General features: G+C 33.8%; 1 protein-coding gene across 40 annotated transcripts in view; it reads left to right on the top strand.

The window, feature by feature from the left end:
- Nucleotides 1-23421, top strand: part of LOC132701449 (modifier of mdg4-like) — a 131526-nt gene that overhangs the window by 48867 nt on the left and 59238 nt on the right. The window contains exons 4-7 of one of the 40 annotated variants that reach the window (XM_060669340.1): nt 4521-4723; nt 4783-4807; nt 4859-4942; nt 6866-7025. The exons of 30 other annotated variants lie outside the window; for them this stretch is intronic. In XM_060669340.1, coding sequence (XP_060525323.1) covers nt 4521-4723; nt 4783-4807; nt 4859-4942; nt 6866-6999 — 446 coding nt within the window. In that variant the 3' untranslated portion in view covers nt 7000-7025. Of the gene's footprint in view, nt 1-3757; nt 4039-4117; nt 4436-4520; nt 4724-4782; nt 4943-6865; nt 7026-7930; nt 8206-11657; nt 12114-13336; nt 13650-21155; nt 21434-23421 lie in introns of those variants that run through there. 9 more of the 40 variants (XM_060669337.1, XM_060669336.1, XM_060669362.1 and 6 more) reach the window with 9 other exon arrangements.

The following is a 23421-nucleotide window of genomic DNA, read 5'->3' as shown; positions in this document are numbered from 1 at the left end:
GTGGACTTTCATGATTTCAACATGGCAAGAAAAACCGAAACGAAAACCCACTGGATTTGTTCTGCTTACTTCAAGACGAGATGCAAGTCGAGAGCGGTGACTTGTGGCAGAAAAGTCTGTGTCAAAGGAGCGCATAACCACGAACCCAAAACAAATAGGAACAAATTTACGAACATGCTTTCCCAAAATGTTACGATCGACAGAAATTATTATTAATCTTTTGAATTATTTGCCGTTTTTACATTTGTACGTAGGTATTTTTGAATAAGACGAACTAATGTCATTCTGAGTTAGTATTAGTAATTTATTGTCGTTATCGTCGTCATTGACTATACTAATTTCACTTTTTTTTTAAATTTTAATCAAAGCTGATGGCCCACAAAAAAGAATTATTTCCTATTATAACAAATATTTACACTGTTTTAAAAATCTATCATCCATGCGGTGGATTTGCTATCTTTTCTTAAGAGAGGGGGAAGTCGTTCTGCTTCCGTTGAAATACTATATACCAATCTATACCAATCATAAAAGAAAACAATTTCCTCTTTTCTCTCTTGTATCCTTCGTCTGCTCTATGTTTGCCTTGATCCAGATCGATTACTTCGTTTGATGCCTTTGCACTAAAATTTCTAGTCACTTAGGAACGCAGATGTTTCTAGAATCTTTAGACAGACAATTCTTCAACCTATGTTTACTAAGTCTGAGTGAGAGTACTCGTCTTTTAATTAAATTTGTAATCATTTTAATGAAATTAAATAAATACAATTCAATTTGTTCCAATTTGAACTTAGACCTGCTGCCAAGTGTCTTTTTGAATTGCTGCTAAAGAGCAAAAAATTAGCCGATTATTGGCCGGTAAGACGACCCTGACTGATGTTCTTCTTCTTCTCAAGGTACCATCTCCACTAGTGAAGGTTGGATACAATCTCAGCAAATCCCGCTCGGTCCTTAGCAACCTGGAACAGGGTGTGGGCATTCAGGCCAGTCCAATCACGAATGTTCTTTTTTAGCCAGGAATGTTTTCTTCTCCCTATCCCCCGTCGTCCTTCAATCTCGCCTTCCATTATTAGTTTAAGTAGGGTATATTTACTGCTTCGCATTATGTGGCCAAGGTATGCCGTTTTTCTTCTCTTGACAATTGTTAGCAGTTCCCTTTCCTGTTGTGTTCTTCTCAATATTTCCTCGTTGGTTACACGTGCTGTCCATGGGACTTTAAGGGGCCTTCGCAAGGTCCACATTTCGAACGCTTCTATTTTGTTTATGGTGTTTACTTTTAGCGTCCAAACCTCGCACCCGTACAGCAATACAGAGTGGATGTAGCATCTTACAAATCTATATCTCAGCTCAAAGTTAAGTGCAAAATCATATAGCAGGTGTTTCATGTTGTTGAATGTGCCCCTTGCGTTTTCTATTCTGGCTCTTATTTCTGGTTCAGGATCCAAGTGGCAGTTTATCCAAGTTCCAAGATATTTGAAGTTTTCGACCACTCCGATGTCCTTTCCATTTATTGATATCCTTGGTGGAGGCTCTCGAGATTTGCTAATAACCATTACTTTGGTCTTGCCAACCTTTATTTTGAGGCCAAGCCTTTCTCCCGTTATACTTAGTTTGTTACTAGCCGTTGGAGTCCTTCCGGCGTGTCGGCAATGATCACCGTATCGTCCATTGATCTTAATACCATCAGTTTCCTCCTGCAGGACCTCCGCGAAAATGCTTTCCGAGTACATGTTGAATAATAGGGGCGATAATACACATCCCTGTCGTACCCCTCGTTGGATGTCCACCAGGTCCGTTACCAGGTTATCGAATCTAACATACGCTTGTTGGTGCCAGTACAAATTTTTGATAATCTGGATGTCTTGTTTGTCTAATCCCTTTCTTTCTAGCATTTTAATGAGTTGTACATGTTCCACTCTATCAAAAGCCTTTTCATAATCTATGAAGCAAGCGTAGATCTTCCGTTGTCGATCGTTACATTTCTGAAAAAGCACTGTCATGCTATATAAGGCTTCTCTGGTTCCCAAGTTTTCATGGAAGCCGAATTGCATTTGGCTGATATATTGCTCGCATTTCTTGTATATTCTTGTATGAACAATCTTTAGAAATAGTTTAAGTAATTGACTCATCAAGCTTATTAGTCTGTACTCGTCGCATTTCTTCGCGTTCGTTTTCTTCGGTATAGGTATAAACATGGATTTCAGCCAGCCTTCGGGTATTATGCCTGTTCTGTAAATATTATTAAAAAGCTTCACAAGAATTGCTATGTTTGTTTCGTCCAGTAATTTTATTATTTCTATGTGTATATCATCTGGACCAGCACTCTTTCCCGCTTTATACATTCTGATGGCTCGAATTACTTCTTCCTTGAGAATCTCTGGCGCTGTCTCTAGTTCTCTGGTTATATCATAGTCTCTTGTATCTAAACTTTCAAATACGTTTTGTATATAGGATTTCCAGTATTTCTTAAGTTCCTCGGGGTCATGGATGTATCTGTTGTTGTTATTGACGATTGATGTCGTTTGTTTGCTTTTGATTTTCCCGGTCACTTCTCTTACTTTCTTGTGCATCGCACCGTGGTCGTTCCTCCGCTGTAGCTCTTCTATTTCCTCGCATTTTTCTGTCAGCCATCTTTGTTTAGCTCGTCTTATTTCTCTTCTTATTCTTGTGTTCACCTCTTTATATTTTTGCGCATTTCTGTTCTTATATGTTCTTCGCTCTTCCAGATGTCAGATCAATCAGTCGTATTTACAATAACTTTTCATTCGCGCATAAACTAAACATAGAATATAACACAGATGGTTCTTTTTTCTCTGAAATAAAATTATATTACGTGGTATTGTCATCATATTATGGCTTATCGAAGAACATGTGTCTTTGCTAATTCATTCCAATAAGATTTTGAGCTTGTGTTTTGACTGACCTATTTACGGAACTTTTTGATGTTTAAGTTTGTGCTTTTGTGATTTTTTTCGATCTCGAAGAAATAGTTTACTCATGTATAATTAATAAACAGATTTCTAGAACTAAACAATTGGATTGACTATCGCTAAAAGAGAAGAGAGTCGAGTGGTTCTCCGTTTATAATACCCATGGCGGAGTTAAGTACATATCTGTTTAGGTTATGAATGTCTTTTCCGTCCTCTTTTGACTTTAATGTCACTGGTTTGTTCAAGTCAGTGTAAGTTCTGTCGATTTCATCCTGGAACTAGTTTCAAATATAACATTTTTTCGCTTGACTGGACTTTTGCAAAATGTTTGTGATGTCTATTGTTTTTGGGGTTTATGACCATTTGTGAATCATATGCTCAAAATTTTAATATTAATTTAAATAAACGCCAAAAACGACACATTTGAATTGTTTTGCTTCTTATTCGTGTTTTGATTTCATTTAGAAATAAACCAATTAAAAAAAAATTGCCCGTCCAGTTTTTAGTATTACCTTTGGCAATAAAGATAAAATACCCATTTGTATGCTTTATTTCACAATTTTTCTTTATTAGTGTCCACACTACATAAACGACTTGGGTTCAATTTTCTTTTATTGCAATTGTTATTTTGTTCCAATAATAATATGCCTTCCACATGCAAGTTTTTCCTTTGTTGTCTTAGTTACTTCAACTGAGTATTTTCGACTTCAGGAAAAAAAAGAATCGCAAAATTATAAGCATTTTCAGACAAAAATCTGTTTTTTTATTTATGTTTTTCGGAATACCCATAAGGGTTCGTTTTACTAATTTACAATATTAATCACTTGCAGACAAAATTTACTTCGAAGCTGGACAAAAGAACCCCAAGATAGTGGTCGACAGGCACGATTTCTTATTGAGAAGGAAAGACTTGAATACCACTAGTTGGGTGTGTAGTCAGTATTACCATCGGAAGGGACAACGATGCAAAGTCCAAGTAAAAACTTCTGGAAAAATTGTTCAAATTAAAGGAATCCACAATCATCCGCCGAGGAATCATCCCGACAGACTATTAAATATGCTCTCCCAAAATGTTACGTTTGCATATGAATGAAATTTTTGCCGTTTTGACGTTTGTTGATATAGCAAATAGTGTGTGTTGTAAAGAGGACTTCAATCAAAAACGCATATTACATGTTGTTTTTTTGTAGGTATTGTTTATTTCGTAATGGGCACCAAAAATCCAAAACTGGTTTTAGATCAGCAAGATTTTCTGCTGATCGAAAAGAAGGTCGGTAAAACTATTTGGAGATGCTGCCAGTATTACTACGCCAGACAGAGTAGATGCAAAGTGAAGCTAATTACGACGGGCAGGGTTGTAACTATTGTAGGCAAACACAATCACGACATAGTCGCCAAATCGAAGTACGATGCAATGGTGTCGCAAGTCGTCACCGTTGTCAGGCGTGAATGATTTGAATTGTCAGCAGTATTGTTAATAAAATAATATAGTTTTCGAGCAATTTTCGATTTCTTACTATATGGTGTGGCCCTGTTCCCAAAATTATCGTCAAAAATATCTGTTTTTCGTGACCTATAGAACAATTTAAATAGTTTTAGGACTTAATTTGTTGCTGTCCCATCTTATTCACATTAGAAAGCAGAATAATCAAATATTGGCGGCAGTTAACAATCATCGGGTGAAAACGTGTGAAGAGTGCGTTCATCCAGAACTAAAAGATTTGTTACCGTTTAATTCGCATGAAGACATTCTCGCATTTGAAATCGGCCTAACCAATGACGATATTTCTTCTATGGTACTTATTTAAGTTTGATTTCTCTTTAGAATGCCGAGTGCAGGATAAATATGTTTCAGATCTGCCATCTTTCCCGTTTAGGAGGTAAAGGGGTGGCGGGCAAAACAAATCGCATTCTAAAAGAAGTGATTACAGATTCGCTAGCATCTTGTTATAATTTTTGCGGAAAGCACAACAAAATAGCTTTCAATCGACTAAAACTAAAGGACATAGTCGTGCGTGAGTTTTAATATTGCGTGTTTTGTTTGATCAACCGGTGTAAATATTGTGTCAAAGTAATATATCTCATTTATTATTTGTTTTAGAAAAAAAACCGTTAAATGCAATAGTTCTAGATAAGTCTAAAAACACAATTTAAGTTATTAAGTGTTGTAATGGTCTATACTGAGCCTTTTTCGGATTTATGACCATTACCATAAAGTGGTACAGTCATTTATCCTTATCCTCAAGTTAGTTCGAATTGTTTACACGGGATGGGTCCAAATAAAAAATATTGATTATTGTGAAAAATCAAATGGAACACAAGTATATTATAGTTCCATTAATTACTCCTATTATTGCTCTTTTAATTTTATTAAGCATTCCTTATACCTAAACTTTTTGTCAACTTTATCAAATAATGAGGAAATAACGCAATAGACCAAGAAAAATAAATATACATGAGTAAAAGTTTAATTTTGTTAAAAAATCTTTCCGTTCTTTTCATTGATTTAGAAATTACGCCTTTCTTAAAATTAAAAATATTATTGGATTACAAATAATGTTTTCAAATTGCGTCTTTTAGTCTCTTTAGTGGTGTTTAAGTGTTTAGGGCGGTATAATAGGAAATGTATTGACTATTTTCTGTGGGGATATGTTAAAGACCAGGTGCATAAAACTGCCCGCAACAACAAAATAAGACATGAAACAGGGGATAAAAGAAGCTATTGAAAGAGTCAGTCATGAAAGGTTAGCGAATACTGCCCAATCGTTTAAATATCGTGTCAGAGCGTATATCGAAGACTGTGGGAGACATTTCGAGCAATAAATAAAGTGAAACTTAATTAAACAGTTCTCATTTGTTTTGCAGTTTTGTTCTTAGTTTTTAAGTGTTGTCGTTTTTTTTTGGAACTATTAGATATTCTTATCAATAAAAGTTCAATCCTAAAATTGAATCATTCTGTTTACAGAAAACCTACGCACACAGACCGATGCCTAAATGCATTGTCATATCACCATCCGGCCTAAAAATCATCGGTTCTCAACTCTCTTGTTTATATAGCCGTATATCTCAATTGGAGTCACTGATCACAGAATTAAAACTGCTTGCATCTAATCCCTTCTTAATGATTCCCACATTAGAGATAAAAACGTTCCATCACAAAATACACTTCACCACCGCCTTCCAAAGACAAAGAGTCCGAAAGCAACCCCCACACCTGCCACTGTCTTTCTTACATTCAAAACATTACTGACCACATATCAGAAGTTCTTAAGAAATATAGCGTAAAAACCAGATTTACCACTTGTCCAAAAATCTCTGAATATCTTTGACAAATTTCTGATACCAGGAGTTTACAGCATTCCATGCGCATGCGGCAAAGAATACATTGGACAGACCGGATGAAAAATATCAACGAACATGAAAGTCCTAGGATTGCAACAAATAAACTGATCAATATTTGCCGAACACAATCACGAAACCGGACATCACCTTTTATTCAATGGAATTAAAATTTTTGCATGCAATCAATTCTTCCACCAACGAAAAATACGAGAATCAATAGAAATCTATCTAACCAAATAATTTTAACCACTACTGAGATCTTTCCTTTACCTTTCGCCAATTTGGCTCTCTTTTAGCTCGGCGCCCCCCTCAAACAATATAGAAACAGGTAGAGAGTAATACGTGCCAGTTTCAGTTTAGTTCTAAAGGAGTCAACAGGATAATTGGCGAAACGTCAGCAATCCAGAAGATTTGTAAATAGTTTCACAGTAAGCTGCGAAAGTTTCTTTGAAAAAAATTAGATTCTTTCTTTTAGTTTTATCTATAACTTTTGCATTTAACATTTTTCTCTAAAACTAATAATACACGAGATACTTTCTTTGACACACTGTTTGAACCTCCTATATAGTCTCGTAAATATTTTATTTAAATTGTAGAATCCGTAAAGAAAACCTCTAAGGAAAGTACGGAACTTGAAGTGGAAAATGCAATTAAGAGATATTTAAAACACTCACCAGCCAGACTGAAATTAGCCCAAGCCAGAGTGGAAAAAATGGTGGAATTTTGTTAAATGGTTGGTTGTGGTAGAATGCGTTATGTAGGTGTAATTACCACTTTTTAGCTGTAAATAAATTCTTTGTTATATTTGAGATTGGATGATTTTTCTTTTTAATGAAAACTTTATAAGTGGAAGTGTGACATCAGCTCCAAACCTAGAGATTTATTAATATTGATACCTCTCTTGACATTCGTTAATGTTTGCTGTATTCAAATTTAAACTAACCAAAACTAATCTGGAGACACTAATTTTTTGAGCGTTTTCCTTGCGAACAAAGGCTACAGCGGGTGTTGTCAAAAAACTAGACCATTAAGTTTCTTTTTTTGAATTAAGTATTCTTTAGAAATACCATGAAATTGTCAAACTTTCGCCGTCTCTGTTTTTTAACTTACAAAACGTATCGGAAAGTTGTATCGCCAAACACGACCATTGGAAAAAACGCAAATTTAAGAAAACTTAGCGAATCATCCTCACATTTGACTGCACCCGACTTCATCGGGAGTGAATCAGTGAAAGTTGGAAAATCTCTTAGTATTTTTATCACCACCACATTGTATACCACCTTCAAGCATGCGCATGCGTATGTTAAATATCCATTCCCAACATTTTTTGAATTTGGTTATAAACATTATTAATATCAAAAGCTTTCTTCTTAATTAAAACTTCCAAGATTTTCCAATACTAAAAGCCCAACAATCATCAACATGGGATATTGAGAAATATAGCCAAATTCTTGAATGTATACAGCATTCTCTATCGGGGGAGAAGCTCAATAGAACCAAAGTAGAAAAAGGAAGCCTGAAAAACTTACCTCAAAAAAAAACTACTTGGAAATATTACAGTAATTTGAAAAACTAGTCGGTAGATACTTGGTTGATTGGTTATTTCTTAACTATTTAACTTAGCTTATTCAACTCATTTAACGTTATTGTGATCTTTTTAGGTACAATCTATTTTGACGTGGCAACTAAACATCCTAAAATCATATTGGACAATAATTATTTTATCCTTCTACGAAAGGAGTTGACGAAGACAGTCTGGATGTGTGCCAGATACTTTGGAGCCAATAAAAATAGATGCAAAGCCAAACTTGTCACCAGCGGCAGAGACGTATATGTCAGCGGTTTTCACAATCACGATCCTAAACTCAGCCAAGTATCTGTAAATTGTTTCTCTCAGAAAGTCAACATTATAAGGCTATAGATACTTGAACATGAATAAATGTATTTATTGTGAGTCTGTGTTTTTAGATTAAAAAAATATCCCCTGGTTATTTAATAAGGCCCCCTATACAGGAAGTCGATGATGTCTGTATATACTAACGTAGCGAGTGGGAGTTAAGAGAGGAAAAATCTCCTCAGGAGTACAGAGGTTCCATATTTCGCCTGCGTCGGGTTTGAACTCTTTCTGACCGAAGTTTCGCCATATTTGCTGTTGACTTTTTGAGAACTGTGTCTGAAACGCTTCCACTGGTTCTGGATCCTTCTCCTTCTAACTTGGCGCAACTGAGCTATAAAGTATTCAAATCGGACGCAGGAGAAATCCAGAAACAATGTACCCTCAAGTTTCAGACTCACTTAAACTCCGACAATTAATTTTAAAGCAAAATATAAACGTCATCATTCAGGTGTTCAAAGATACTTGGCATCTAGACAGACTTATGCTCACTTATGTTATTCATTGTCTAGGCGGTAATGTGTCGCTCGAATTTTAACTCCACATCAGTTAACATGATGCAAAATGAATAAAGAGTGGAGATAACATATCTGTTATCGTATGCGCCTATACTTAATAATAAGGGTGAATCTTTTTAGGGGAATCGTCTAGAGTTTTTTTCGATGTGGGTAACAAAAACCCCAAGATAATACTTGACGACCAACCATACAGAATGTTTAAAAAATACGTTAACAAAACGGTGTGGCTATGTAACCAGTATTTTGGGACTCGCGCCGACAGGTGCAAGTCGAGATTAACTACCACCGGACGTACAATAATAGTGAGCTGTGTTCCACACAACCACCAAATTGTACCTAAAAAAGAAAAGTACAAAGATATGCAGTGTAAAAACGTGATGGTCGTTAGAGAGAATAAAATCGATAATTACCAAGATCTGTTCGAGTGATTGCGGCAACTTATTCGACCAAGTTACTTTTGCCTAAGAAGCTTATTTATCGGCTCTTGACCTGTCTGACTGTAAAACAGTAAGCAATGGGTTTATCTCATTTTATTTTTCAAACTCTACTATCCTTACTATCCGTTCTTTAAGAGTTACCGACCAATTTACTACGGTCATGAGGCGATTTCTACGTATAAATCATATGATATTCACCTTGTCTTCATTCGTCCTCTTTGGATGCATTCTCAGTGTTTATTTCTAAATACTGCAACTCCTGCAACCCCTCTTACTATAAGTTATCTTAAATTAATTCAAGAATGATTTTTCTTCGTTTATTTCTAAATATGCGAAGAGTAAGTGCAAGCCCTCTTATTATAAGCTATCTAAAATTAATTGACGAAGGACTCTTCTTCTTACAACCAGATGTCAATCTTTAATTGCATGATAATTATTTATAGAATTTTTTGTGAATACTAGGGAAATGATGAGAGTGGATGAGTGTAAAGAAAATCATTTTAGGTAAAATAGGAAAGTGATTTCTTTAAACCTAGTCTAAAGTCCATCATTTTTCAAATAACTGAATCAGCGCTGGTGAATTATTGTTAATTTTTATTTAATATTTTTGGTTAGTAGCAAGTAACGAATGAGAAGAAGCTAAATAATCGACTATATTGTAGTTGTATTGTAATTTAACTTGTTGTTATTTTCGTATTTGTTTATTGATTTCTTATAAAAATTTCACAAAAAGACTGAAAATCTTAGGCTTATTATAAGAAGTCTGAAGGGTATTAGGTTAATTGAGAAAATGGAAGTATTTTATAATTCGTCTGGTTCGATTTAGGCGTTTTATAATACGCCTTTACCTCAGTAGGCTTATTCTAAAATTGCCAGTTTCCAATAAGGTTAAGGTTTCTTTTCTTTACGAAAGTGGCTGATGTTTATTTTACGATGGTCAAGTGGAGTGTACTAGATCGTTACCAAACACGATCTTCTTAATTGATGGTTTTCCAGAGACGAGATCAGCGGAATAGAGAATGACGATATCATCGAGATTTCAACTGACAAGAAAATTTCCTTAAGAGAAGCACTAGGAATGTTTTGTACGTTTGTGAAGCAGGGGTACAAAAAATGTTCTCGCAAGCCTAGTACAAACCAATGCCGAAGAAACAAATGCTTTTGTTTTAAAGCTCATGTTATGTGTTCGAGCAAGTGTCCTTCAGTAACACTTGTGTTAACAAATAATGGTTTAATGTAAATTTTCCTTTCTTCCCTATATTTAGTTTGAGAACAATCGACTGAACTTCATTTACTTACTTCATTTACGTTTTATGAAAAGCAATACCAAACAAGCTTATGCTTTTGTGTAAAGGCTACATTCATGTTTTGTATGATGGTAACAATAAAGCAGAAGCAGAACTGTAATTCCTTTTCGTAATCCTAACCCTAATTTTAGAATAACTCTGAGGCAAAGGTATATTATAAAACGCCTAAATCGAACCAGGCGAATTGTAAAATACTTCCATTTTCCCAATTAGCCTAATATCCTTCGGGATTGTTATAACCCTAAGATTTTTAGTTTTGTTTTGAAATATTTGTAGTTTTACAATATGCCCAGTCATTTTGAAAAAGCCTATGCGTATTATAATAAGTCTGGGTTTTACAATACGCCTACGGCAAATCTCACTGGAATATGAGAACGCTACACAAAGCATGCGATCCGAGGTTTTCATTGCTTTCTCGTGTGTTTTTCTAATTATTAAATTAAGTAACCTTTGCAAGGGTGTAGGTCATCAGTAGTCTGCCGGCGGAATATTCATGGTAATATGAGCTCCAGATAGAATTCACTGCATTTTAATCTTTTCTGTGCGTATTATTTGCAAGGCCTAGTTTCAGATTTATTGTGCGCTGTCCAAGTTTTTAAATCCGTCACTTATATCCCTCATGGGTTCCGCGATTACAGGCGGAAAATTAAAAAAATGTGGAGTTTCCGGATAAAAAATATTTTTTGCGCTGTGAATCATTAAATAAATATGTGTGATGAAAATTATTACAATATCGCGGAATTTTGCTTAGTACTTGTTCACCTAAACCTAAACTCTTTGTATTTCGCTTTTGTCCAATCTAATGTAATGTAATGTAAAGCTTGAAATTTTTCACAACAACTTTAGAAATTCTTAAAATGTGTTGCAATATTTTTAACTTTCCGAAAACGGAAAAAAGTCACAATTTTACGTGACATCTCCTTTTAGTTTTGTTATACATGCATATATCAAGTTCAGTTATTTGCAAAATATGGGTATTTGAAATTTGTAATATTTCGTATAAAAATCCAAATGTTCATTCTTCTAGTCATAGAGTTTCCCGTTTTCTATTGTTTCGTTTTAATTTTTATCCTTATATTTAATCATGCATATTTAATCATAATTTCTTGTTTATAACGGGTCATTATCACGACTTCACAAAGATCATCTTTCATAAAAGGTAATTTTCTCATTAGAGACATAATTACAGAGCATAATAAATAGAATTATTTACTTAGTAGACCACTTTTTAGGTTTTATTTACTTCGACATGGCAACTAAAAACCCCAAAATTATCCTGGACGATTACGACTACTTAATTTACAGAAAGGAGCCGAACAAAACCATATGGATGTGCAGTCATTATTTTAGAAGCAAGATTAACAGGTGCAAGTCAAGATTGGTTACTACGGGACGGATTGTTACTGTCTCTCCCAATCCGCACAATCATGTACCACCCCCTAAAAGGGACAACTACAAAAAGGACATGTTGACGCAAAGCGTTACCATAATCAGAGAGGGAGCGACTTAAGGCATCACTAGATACGACCGAAAAAAATCCTCTGTTATTTTAGTATAATCTTATATGTGCTTTAAATGTCTTTTCTAATTCTGTATTCCGAATTGAGTCTGAGACTTTGTATTACTGTAAAATACAGTAAAGTTTTTAATAAATATATTGACAGGTGCGAAAAACATTTGTTGGCGACGGTTCCGCTTATTTGCAATACTTACATGAAATAAGTTACCCTTATCAGAAGCGAACAACATAATCAACAAAGTATTTCACGGCTGAATACATTCTTAGTTCCAATCATTCCTTTCAACCGGGCAAATATTTTGTGATTCTATGTTTTCTCGGTGTTAGAAATCTAGGTTTTATCCCAATCGGTTAAGCTCAAAGACATTATCGAGGAGTCCTGACTAAACCCTAATGCCTAACCGATCGATTAAATATATTCTAAACGCACACGCGTAGAAAGTTTTTTGACATGAATTTGTACCTCAAATTTGGTTATTTGATCTTGGTGATTTTGCTATTTGAGAAGTGTTTTTTCTCTTACACACAGTTATTTAAAATGGTTTGGAGTGCGAAACAACTAGTTACCATCACCCTGATTTTAGTTTTCAATGTGAGATCTCAAAGGTTTGATACTTCCAAGCGGATCTAAGCCATGGACAATCTGTCCTATCGTCACAAGCTTGAGGATAAAATCATTGATAAATGTTTGTTTATATTGGCTGTCGGTTATTTATGAATAAAATGTCGCATCTTCTTTGGATATAATGTATAATGTTAACCTTCGAACATTAAACACATTTCCTAAAAAATGACACACTGTAAGTCGAACACCATACAATTTGAGCCATGTAGATATTAGTACTGCAGTAATTTGATTGTTTATTCACTTCTTTTTGTGATAAATCACAGTTGACATTGTATGCGGCAAGTACAACTTACTGGTAGAAATACTGGTCTAACGTATAACAAAACCCGACAGACTTATTTACCTTACCTCCATGCATCGCTCTATGCATATCACAAGACTTTTTAAATAATCGCATCAATATTTTTAAATGCTTGTATCAACGCTTTGTCTAATCAATAGCAATCACTATGCCCGGTACTTCTTCAATGGCTTTCAATAACACACACTACATGGGTTACGCGAACTTAAAAGTTCCCAATCGCATTAATAAAACTATATGGAAACAAAATCTTTTCTGCTACTTACTACTCTAAAATACCCTATTACAAGGTGCTACTATAAAACTTCAGCGTCATCAGTGTATTATTGGATGTATTAGATTACGGAGTAGAAAATATGTTATTAGAACATTTGTATTTCACTTTAATCGTTCTATAAGTTGGATGTTGTTTTAGTAATAGTTTACAACTTGTGGTCTGTTAGTTACCAATAGCGTATTCTAGGTTTCATTTACTTCGATGTAGGAACGAAAAATCCTAAAATAATCGTCGACGACCACGATTTTCTTATATACAGAAAGGATACGAACCAAACAACATGGATGTGCAACCATTACTTCAATCATAGAGCGGTGCGCTGTAAGGTAAAAATCATCACCAGCGGTCGAGTGGTGTCAATCTACGGAAATCACATTCACGAAGCCAAGCCAAGAAAAGAGAAGTACAGGAATATGCTGTCTCAATCTGTTTATATAGTCAGGTATCCGACCACTTAAACAATATCCTGATTTGGTGTGTTTGGAAAATAAAATACCTAATATGTCCACAGATTTTTTATATGGTTTTTATTTGGCAACCGTCAACCTTCTCCTTGTTTTAATTCCGCCCTTCCTTGTATTATCGCTGATGATATGACATGCAAATCAAAAGTGCTTACGAATTGGTACACAACCTCAAGAATGTGAATACATAGGACACTATTTATCGACTAATCTACAGGGACACACCGGAGGATAGAAATTAGAGAAATGTTTTTGTACCCTTTCTATTAAAGTAATGTTTAGCTAAAATCGATGTTAAAGAATAGGTTTTCAGGACAACTTAAGTAAATTGCGAGAGTTTCAGGTATTATTTACTTTGATGTCGGCACAAAAAACCCGAAAATAATACTGGATGATTTCGACTACAGGCTCTACAGAAAATTACCCAACCAAACTGTGTGGTTGTGTAGTCAGTATTATGCACTGGAAAAGCGATGCAAGAACAGGATAATCACGCGTGGAAGAATAGCCTGCATCAGAGGGGAACACAATCACCCACCTAAAATAAAAGCATTCAAATACAAAAGTGCCATGGTGTCGCGTGTCATAACAATTATTAAAGAATAAATACTTGGGCGTGCCATTTTACTTGTGTTTTATAGTCTCCCCGGCAAGCTTATAATTAATTATTTCTGGTATGTTTTTTAAGAATAAATAAAATACCATGGCGGCATGGGCCATTATTAAAGAGTTTGACTCAAGCAACTCTGTATCATTTTCTGCTGCGAAAAACATTCAATAAACATTTACTGAACAGTTATTTGTTGTTATTTGTTATCTATACATCAAGAACTGGGAGATACTGCTATATATATATATATATATATATATATATATATATATATATATATATATATATATATATATATATATATATATATATATATATATATATATATATATATATATATATATATATATATATATATATATATATATTTATCTCACTATCCTTACGGCGTCTATTTATTATGAAATTATATTCACTAGAGCGTCAGTGTGCACGGAGCGTCAGTATATTGACGCTCTAAGCTTTAGCCATGTTTTAACATTGCCAACGTATCTGTTACGCTACGAAAAGCCGATTGAACCAATAATACGAAGACGCCATATTTGTCACTGAATAAACGTGAAAAGTATAATGTAGTTCCTAGCGTAGACCGTAAGCGGGGCTACCGAAGATTATGTGTATATTCACATTGAGTATATTGTACGGAAACTTGTTCGCGTCTAGAGCGTCACACACCTTGCCATCAATGTTAAGGGTAAAATATATACAAATCTGTTTTTATCATATACTTGTTCGCGTATGAAGCGTCATTATTAACTTATATTATTTTTTCGGTTATTTTTGCCAGTTCTGGCTTGTGTTGAGTGCGGCAAGCGTCAAGTATAAAGACGAATAGGTAGGTACCTATAATTTTCTACCATTAGGGGGACTTTTCAAATTCTCGTGATTTTTTGGCATTTTTCCGTTCTGTTTCTAGATGGTTTCAGAATGAATAGGAGTAGCAAAATTATGTTGCTTGCTAGTAATAAGATTGATAATGATATACATATATATATATATATATATATATATATATATATATATATATATATATATATATATATATATATATATATATATATATATAGTTCAACAAGCGAACGGATGATATTCCGGAATATAGTGTCATCACATTTTTCCATCCGTGAATCAATACGTGAAAATATATATATATATATATATATATATATATATATATATATATATATATATATATATATATATATATATATATATATATATACATATATATATATATATATATATATATATATATATATATATATATATATATATATATATATATATATATTCTCACGTATTGATTCACGGATGGAAAAATGTGATAACACTATATTCCGGGATATCATCCGTTCGCTCGTTGAACTCCGACTGGAATCCTGCATCCGACTGGAATCCTGCAAATCTTGCATCCGACTGGAATCCTGCAGACGTTTCGCCAAAATCTCACTTGGCATCTTCAATGCTCGCGCTCCGAAAACACTTCGAACACCCGAGTGTTCGAAGTGTTTTCGGAGCGCGAGCATTGAAGATGCCAAGTGAGATTTTGGCGAAACGTCTGCAGGATTCCAGTCGGATGCAAGATTTGCAGGATTCCAGTCGGATGCAGGATTCCAGTCGGAGTTCAACGAGCGAACGGATGATATCCCGGAATATAGTGTTATCATATATATATATATATATATATATATATATATATATATATATATATATATATATATATATATATATATATATATATATATATATATATATATATATATATATATATATATATATATATATATATCCCACTATCTTCCAAGCGTCCGTACATTAACAATTTGCTATTTTCCGAGCGTCCGTCTATAACCGGGCGTCCATATATGGACGCCCGGATGCAGCGCTATAGAAACGGTATAAACAAGATCTAAGTAGTCTAAATTAAAATTTTCACAAAGACGCTACGATCATAGTAAACTGATTTTTCTTGTACATTGTTAGTTCAGCTGTATACCCGGTAGAGGCGCGAGACCCAGTCTCTGTATATTTTACAAGATATATTCTACTTTCAGCTCGTCGATTTCCAGGCGTCCTCTGCGCCTTTGTTACGTGGCAACACTGTCACTATTAACTTTTGCAGACTGGCGCGAAATTGTGGTTTAACGGCTCTGCTTCGCCTAGTTGTTTTGTTTTTCATATTGAATGAACTCGATTGGCGCTCCGTAGTTCGAGCATGTAGAGACGGTGGAAATAAAGAATTTTATTTTTTTACCACGAATTCGGAAGTAGGCTAAGTTGGAATTAACGTAAACGTAACACCAATACACAAGACTTTTTTTTTCTATTAAAAAATTAAATAATTAATAAAAGTTTATTTTCGAAATGTGTGGTAAAGAATTCAAAATTTACAAAAATCATATTTATATCCTGTTGCCAATGCCGTACGCTTTATATGATATTAGAATTTAAAACAACATTCTGTGACACGTCGCCAAACTCTTTTGTTTCGCTTGCTCTCTTCGTGAGAAAATCCGCTCATTGCATAAAGTTATTCTTTTTTCAACTACTTGTCCGCCGGTTGCATTTTTTTTTACCTTAATTCAATGAACTCGCGTCTGTCTTTACTTAGAAGCCTGACTAGATTGAAGTCAGTCGTTAAAGTCGGACAACAAACGCAATAACAACACCCAAGACTCCAGGTGGGAATCGAACCAACAACTTCTACTGCAAGTCGAGTTGGCAGGTCTAACGACTTACCAACCGAGCCATCCTCGATCACTTAAAAAAAATTATATTTTTTATTTAGTTGCACAAATTGCTATTTTTCGATTATTTTATTATTATTGCATTATATAATCTTCAGATCCATGAAGCAACATTATTAAAATGTTTTAATTAAACAAAATGGCACCAACAAGTTTTGGTTTTTTATATGCGAATACTATGCAATAACTTCTGAATCTTTTTTAATTTTTGGGCACATTTTTAGATTTATTACTTTCTTTCGATAATTTCTGCTAAATGCTATTTAGAACTGTGTTCGAAATATTAAAAATATCGAATATAAATATTTATATTATAGAAATATTGAACATAAATGGTTGTTTAATGCAATAGGAAAGAAGTTGTTGGAATTTGCAAATTAAAATATCATTTGCTAAATACTTATCTAAATAATTAGGTAATAAAATATTTTGATTTTATCGTCTAATAATATTTCATTAATATTAATAGGTCGCCTATTAAAGCGCGCAACATATAAGAACTATTTTATTGAACGATTTAAGTTGTTGACTTTTGCTTTTAATCAAACCAAAATAAATGTGAAAAGTAACATTTCTATATTTTAGTAAAAATTATTATTTTGAAATGAACTTTGATAAAAGTTATTCGATAAAAGTGTTCTTTTTAATAGTTATTTTTCTTCATTGTGCCCTAAGATATAAATAAAAATGAAGTTAAACAAGGAATGTGAGGGATGAAAAGTAAAGTACAATAATGTATCACCACTGCCACTGAACAATATTTTCATATATTACTTTTTTTAATGTACCTAAACTTAAATCCTAACAATGAACCTCTGAAATAAAGTATCTTTTTAGGTGATTTTCGACATATTCTCTATAAAGTTTTGCCTCGGGATAAAAAGTGTCTCTTTAGTTCCTTGGATATCATCTAAATTTATTCCCAAATTGATTTAAAAAAATCCCCCTTTTACATTCCTGCTCTAAAATACGCATTATACAGTGTGGCTTAAAGACGTTACGTAGGGCTGCGAGCCACTGCGGATATTTCCGGTGATATATTAGCCAGTGCTTTGGTTTGTCGATTCTGATGGTCAAGGTACACGCATATAGTATGCAACACCTTGTAAACTTCTTCTTTCACTCATTTATTAAGCACTCGCTCCATTCGTGCCAAATAAACTAATATGGCGTTTATCAAACTTGTTTAGCAAAGATTTCTGAAGATTTTTTTTAAAGGAAACTTTCACAGAATAATGTAAGACTATTTACAAATATTCTGCATTCTACCTGCGTCGGTGGTTGATAAATCGAACTTTCTGACGTTTCGCCAACCATTCTGGAGATCTCACAGCTGGTCCTGTTCATAAATTTGACCGTTACAAGAAAAATATGTTCCAGACAAGCATTTTTCAATTTGGTTGAATATGTTTGATTCCAGATTCCCGAATTGCAATATATCTGAAAGAGCTATGTCAAAACTAACCAGAGAAACAGAACAAAAAATATACGACTATGACAAATAGAGTCATAAGCAGTTGCCGAAAACAATAATGACACCGAAATCTCATTCGATCAAATTAAAAATTAATCAATGTAATCGATTCTTCTACCAGGGAAATATCCGAAAATTAATAGAAATCTCTAAACAACCAAACAATCTTAACCGCGACTCTGATTTTCAACAATATGGAAATCCGAGACAATGTTCATGTCACTCTTGTAGCTCCGCCTCTCTCAAACAGTATATCAGTGAGTTCAGAATAGAATGTAAGCAAGCTTCACTTAAGCTCTGAGGAAGCCATCAGGATGATTGGTGAAACGTCAGCTAGCTTTATTTATAAACAAAAGATGCAGAAGGGATCTAGAAGATTTGTAAATAGCCTTCTGAAGAAAATGTTAATTTTAACGAGTAACGAATGCCGTTTTCATCGCAGTTGTCTGTGTTCTTTATAATTTTTTTAAATTAAACTAAAATAGTAACTTCTAATTATTCCAAATAACTAACATCGGCCCATTTTAGACCAACATTAAGCACAAACAACACAGTAATATTGCCTCAGTTGGCCAGTTGAAATTATATTACATAATTTCTAAATTAACAGTTTTTCTTAGTTTGGTACCATAATTTATTGATCTGCAAATAAGTCAACTGTCAAGAACTTAGTAAACAATTTAAAAAAATAATATTTAAATATTAGTATTTACTTTTTACAAAACTTCTGGGTTGCATATGCGGCAAAGAATACATTGGAGAAACCGGACGAAAAATATCAACTAGGCTCAAAGAACACGAAAGAGCCTTACGACTAAGACAAATAAATTCATCAGCTGTTGGCGAATTCTTGTATGTAATCAAACAATTCTCTAAACAACCAAAGAATCTTAACCGCGACTCTGGTCTTTACCTGTCACCAACATGGGAATCAGTGATCCGAGACGGTGTTCATGCCCCTCATTTAGCTCCGCCCCCCTCAAACAATATATATGCAGGTACAGAGTAAAATGCGAGCCAGTTTCACTCAATCCCTGAAGAAGCCAACAGGAAGATTGGCGAAACGTCAGCAAGTTCGACTCAGCAAAAACCGGCGCAGGAGGAAACCAGAAGTTTTGTAGAAAGTATTACAGTAGCCTGTGGAAGTTTCTTTGAAAAATTAATAATAGTATTTGCTTTCAATTATTATTATTATTGGTTAGGTTTATGTCCAAGCAGCGCCTGGCTAACGTAAATACATGTGCAATATTTCTGGCAAACATATTCAAGAATCAAAAAATTCAAGAATTACTTTCCAAAATCGGGCGACGTGTTAAAGAAAACATCTACACAAAGAAATTAAGTTTAGCAAAGAGCTTTAAAAACTACCAAATCTACAAAAAAAAAATAAAATAAAAAATAAAACAGTTAGCAACAAAACATTTTTCAAAATATAGCGAAAACATGAATCGCCTTATACCCGCTCGACTGTGCACCGTCATGTTAAAAAGGAGAAGCGTGTTCTAAACACCAAATCTATTTATATGTACTTTAATACACAATCAATCGGGCAACGTTGCTCGGACGCTCAGAAATCTGCCCAATAAATGAAAAATATACATACGGACGCTAGGATGCTGAAATGTAAAAGTTTTCCCGTGTATATTGGACGCTAGCAAGGTACCTCTATAAAAGGACGCCGACATATAAGTATCATAAAACTTCACAAAAATGATCTTCGTAAAATCTGTCCTAAGGAAACTCAACGCCATCTCGTTTATAAAACTTCAAAATATTCACTTGTTAAAGTAGGGATCTTGAAGAAAACGATACTGGACGCTCAGAGACGGATCCATGAAAGGACGCTCGGAAAATAGCGGGATGTATATATATATATATATATATATATATATATATATATATATATATATATATATATATATATATATATATATATATATATATATATATATATATATATATATATATATATATATATATATATATATATATATATATATATATATATATATGTTTGAATGTTTGAATAGCAACTAACGTATTGATTGGACGAAATTAAGTAGAGTGTCTAAAGACATTCCTTGAGTAATCATTTGAATGTATTTGCATGCCTTTGTCCCCTTTACAAAAAAAGTAGGTTGCATCTTAATTAGTTTAGTACTATGAAATTGATTGATCTTCAAAATTCTTTTTATGTGAATTATATGAATTTTCAATTGGGTCGCCAGTGAAATTTGTTCTCTAACGTGCTGCAAGGCAGACCTTACGTAACAAAATCCATTCGTTATACGTCCAAATGCTTTTTAACGCATTTAGAATGTTTAAATATTTTCTTTTGTCTTTTTTTTATTTAATTTAAATAGTTTGCATGTGTTCCATATTTTATTCAAGTTACAGACAGTTTTCGGTCTAAATTAATTACTTGTAGCATTAACCCAACTTAGTTATTTTTGCACATCCCGCAGATCTAAAATAGGTGTAAAATATGATGTTTTACGTAAAAATTATATAGATATAGGCCAAAAAGTGACATGATAACAACGCCGTTAGCATCAAACTTCGCCATAAAAATAGATGCTATGGAATCTAGATTTTATTTCGCCCAAAAATAACAAAATCACTAACTACATACAATATTATTCTACGGTACAAAGTGCCTTGATTTCAAGTTTAAATCTTAATATGTCTAATGTCCTTCCATTCTTTTTAGATCTTCTCTATTTCATAAACGGAACGCACAGCGTAGTCCTTCTCAGGAACAAGTATTGGTTACATACAAGTCTTAGAGATGGAGCAAGGTACCGCTGCTCAATGCATCGGAAATCCAAATGTCGCGCAATGCTTTATATTAGACATGCAAATGATCATGTAGTGTGTCTTCAAGGAAAGCATTCTCATGAGGAGTTCAGCTTTGATGGTGATCTCGAAACATTGCATTGCAAGCTTGTCACCATAAACGCAGCCACGAAATGATAACAATTTTTTCGGCAATACCAGGTTAATTTTTTTCTAGAAATTTATTTGTTTATTCTCCAATTACATTAAATAAAACTTTTGAGATGTTCTTCTTTTTGTGTTGCAATTTCATTGCTTTTCCCTCTCTAGCTCTAATAAATTAGTTAATTATTATAGCCACGATTCTTGTTTTTATTCCTGGTGTCTAAGTTCAATTTAACTAGTTAATTTCTTTTTCTAAGAGTTAATGCACCACTAATAAAGAACCCCAAGTTTAATAACAATTTTTGATGATTTTTTTTCAGTCCAGTTTGTAATGTAGTTTAAAAATATCAAAAATGCAAAAGGGTTGGGACAGTGAGGTCAAATTAACATAAAATATTTGGTTATTGTTGTTAGTTTTAAATAATAATATAAAGAAAGGTAGCAGAGAGTCTTTCGAAAACTAATTTTTATACCCACTTGGGTGATCGTTTTGTGAACCTCGCCGAATATGTTACTGAACTTCCAAATAATTCTATTCACAAAAAATATTATGTAAACAAAATTAATTATTAAAGTAAATATTAAAAAAGTATTGATATAGCTGAACTTCTAAACGGAGATATAAGGACACTACGGATTGTTTAAAAAAAAAACTAAATAAATATATATAAATATATTTTTTTTAAAGGATTTCTCAAGTTTGTAATTTTAAAAAAGTTGCATTTTTAGTTTTAGACACTACCGGCGATAGTTGTTGCATCAATTGCATTTGTATGTGATCCTAGAATTTCTATTTGTATTAAATTAGCCTAAAAACAGTGCGCCGAGTGTCGATCAGTTTTAGCAACTCAACGGTGCACTCGATGTTTGGTTCTACTCCCTATTTCAAATACCCAATTATGCGCAGTGGCACTTTGCGCACACCTGTTGTTCATGTCGCGTCAATTAAACACTGTCGCGAGCCTCTTCGAACGATTCCGGTACTTCACTCACGGGTGAGGGCCGAGCCGAAGTTTATGGTATATTTACAAAAATTGAGATTTTTCAATTCCGATAATCATGTTACTCAGTGAAGGAGTTCCTGCTGTTTTGCGCTGCGGTCGTGCCTGTACAAACTTATGACTAAAGTGTAGTTTATATAATATGCTATATGCACCTTTCTAAATTAGATAGACTTAAAGTAATGTCGTTATATGGGATATTGTATTATTATGAAGATATTTCCAAACTACCCTTATTCCTTAGAATTGAATGGTACAAGTATGTCATTTGATACACTTGATATTTTGCTATTCGAAGTACATAGCGTCTCAAAGTATATCTTCGTCAATCCAAAAGACTCAATTATTTGTTCGTAGGTAAGAGACAAGGGTGCGTCAGGTAAATGTCCACTACGGGTCTGATATTGGCAGTCTTGAATAACTCGTTTTACCGTACCGTTATGGTGCGTCGAAATCACTTGTCATTACATGTGAAAAATATATATGAATGTTGAGGACTGAAGAGAGGGTCCGTTAAACAAGAGGCTGCTCACTTACAAAAACACCATTATCCTTGATAAAGGATATTTTCGACAGTGCATTTGTTGAATGAAAGAAAGAAATTCATTGACTTTCAGTCCCACCGTCTGGTAAGACCAAATTGTCTCTACTTTAGATAAAGTGAAAAGGAAGCTATAAGAATAAAATATTTGTTTTAAAATGATATTTTTTTTTTTGAATCCGCTTATAAGAAAGGGCAACTTTACGATATATTTTGGAACAGAGTATAGTAGTGATGTCAAATTATGATTTGGCTTTGTTTAAGTTTAATCTTCGAAAGAATCAACGGGAAATCGATTAGGTACTCCGTTACATTTGCCAGGAACGCTCTACGACACTATAACGACGGATACTATTTACAAAACTTCTGGATTCCTTGTGCGTCGGTTGTTGTTGAGCTTCAGTTAAGCTCTGATTAGCGAAACGTTAGCAAGTTCGACCCAACAACAACCGACGCAGTAGGAATCCAGAAGTTTTGTAAATCGTATTACAGTA

The sequence above is a fragment of the Cylas formicarius genome, unplaced genomic scaffold, assembly GCF_029955315.1.
Source record: "Cylas formicarius isolate icCylForm1 unplaced genomic scaffold, icCylForm1.1 PGA_scaffold_4__25_contigs__length_36172078, whole genome shotgun sequence".
Taxonomy (NCBI): domain Eukaryota; kingdom Metazoa; phylum Arthropoda; class Insecta; order Coleoptera; family Brentidae; genus Cylas; species Cylas formicarius.
This window is presented reverse-complemented; position numbering and strand designations above follow the sequence as displayed.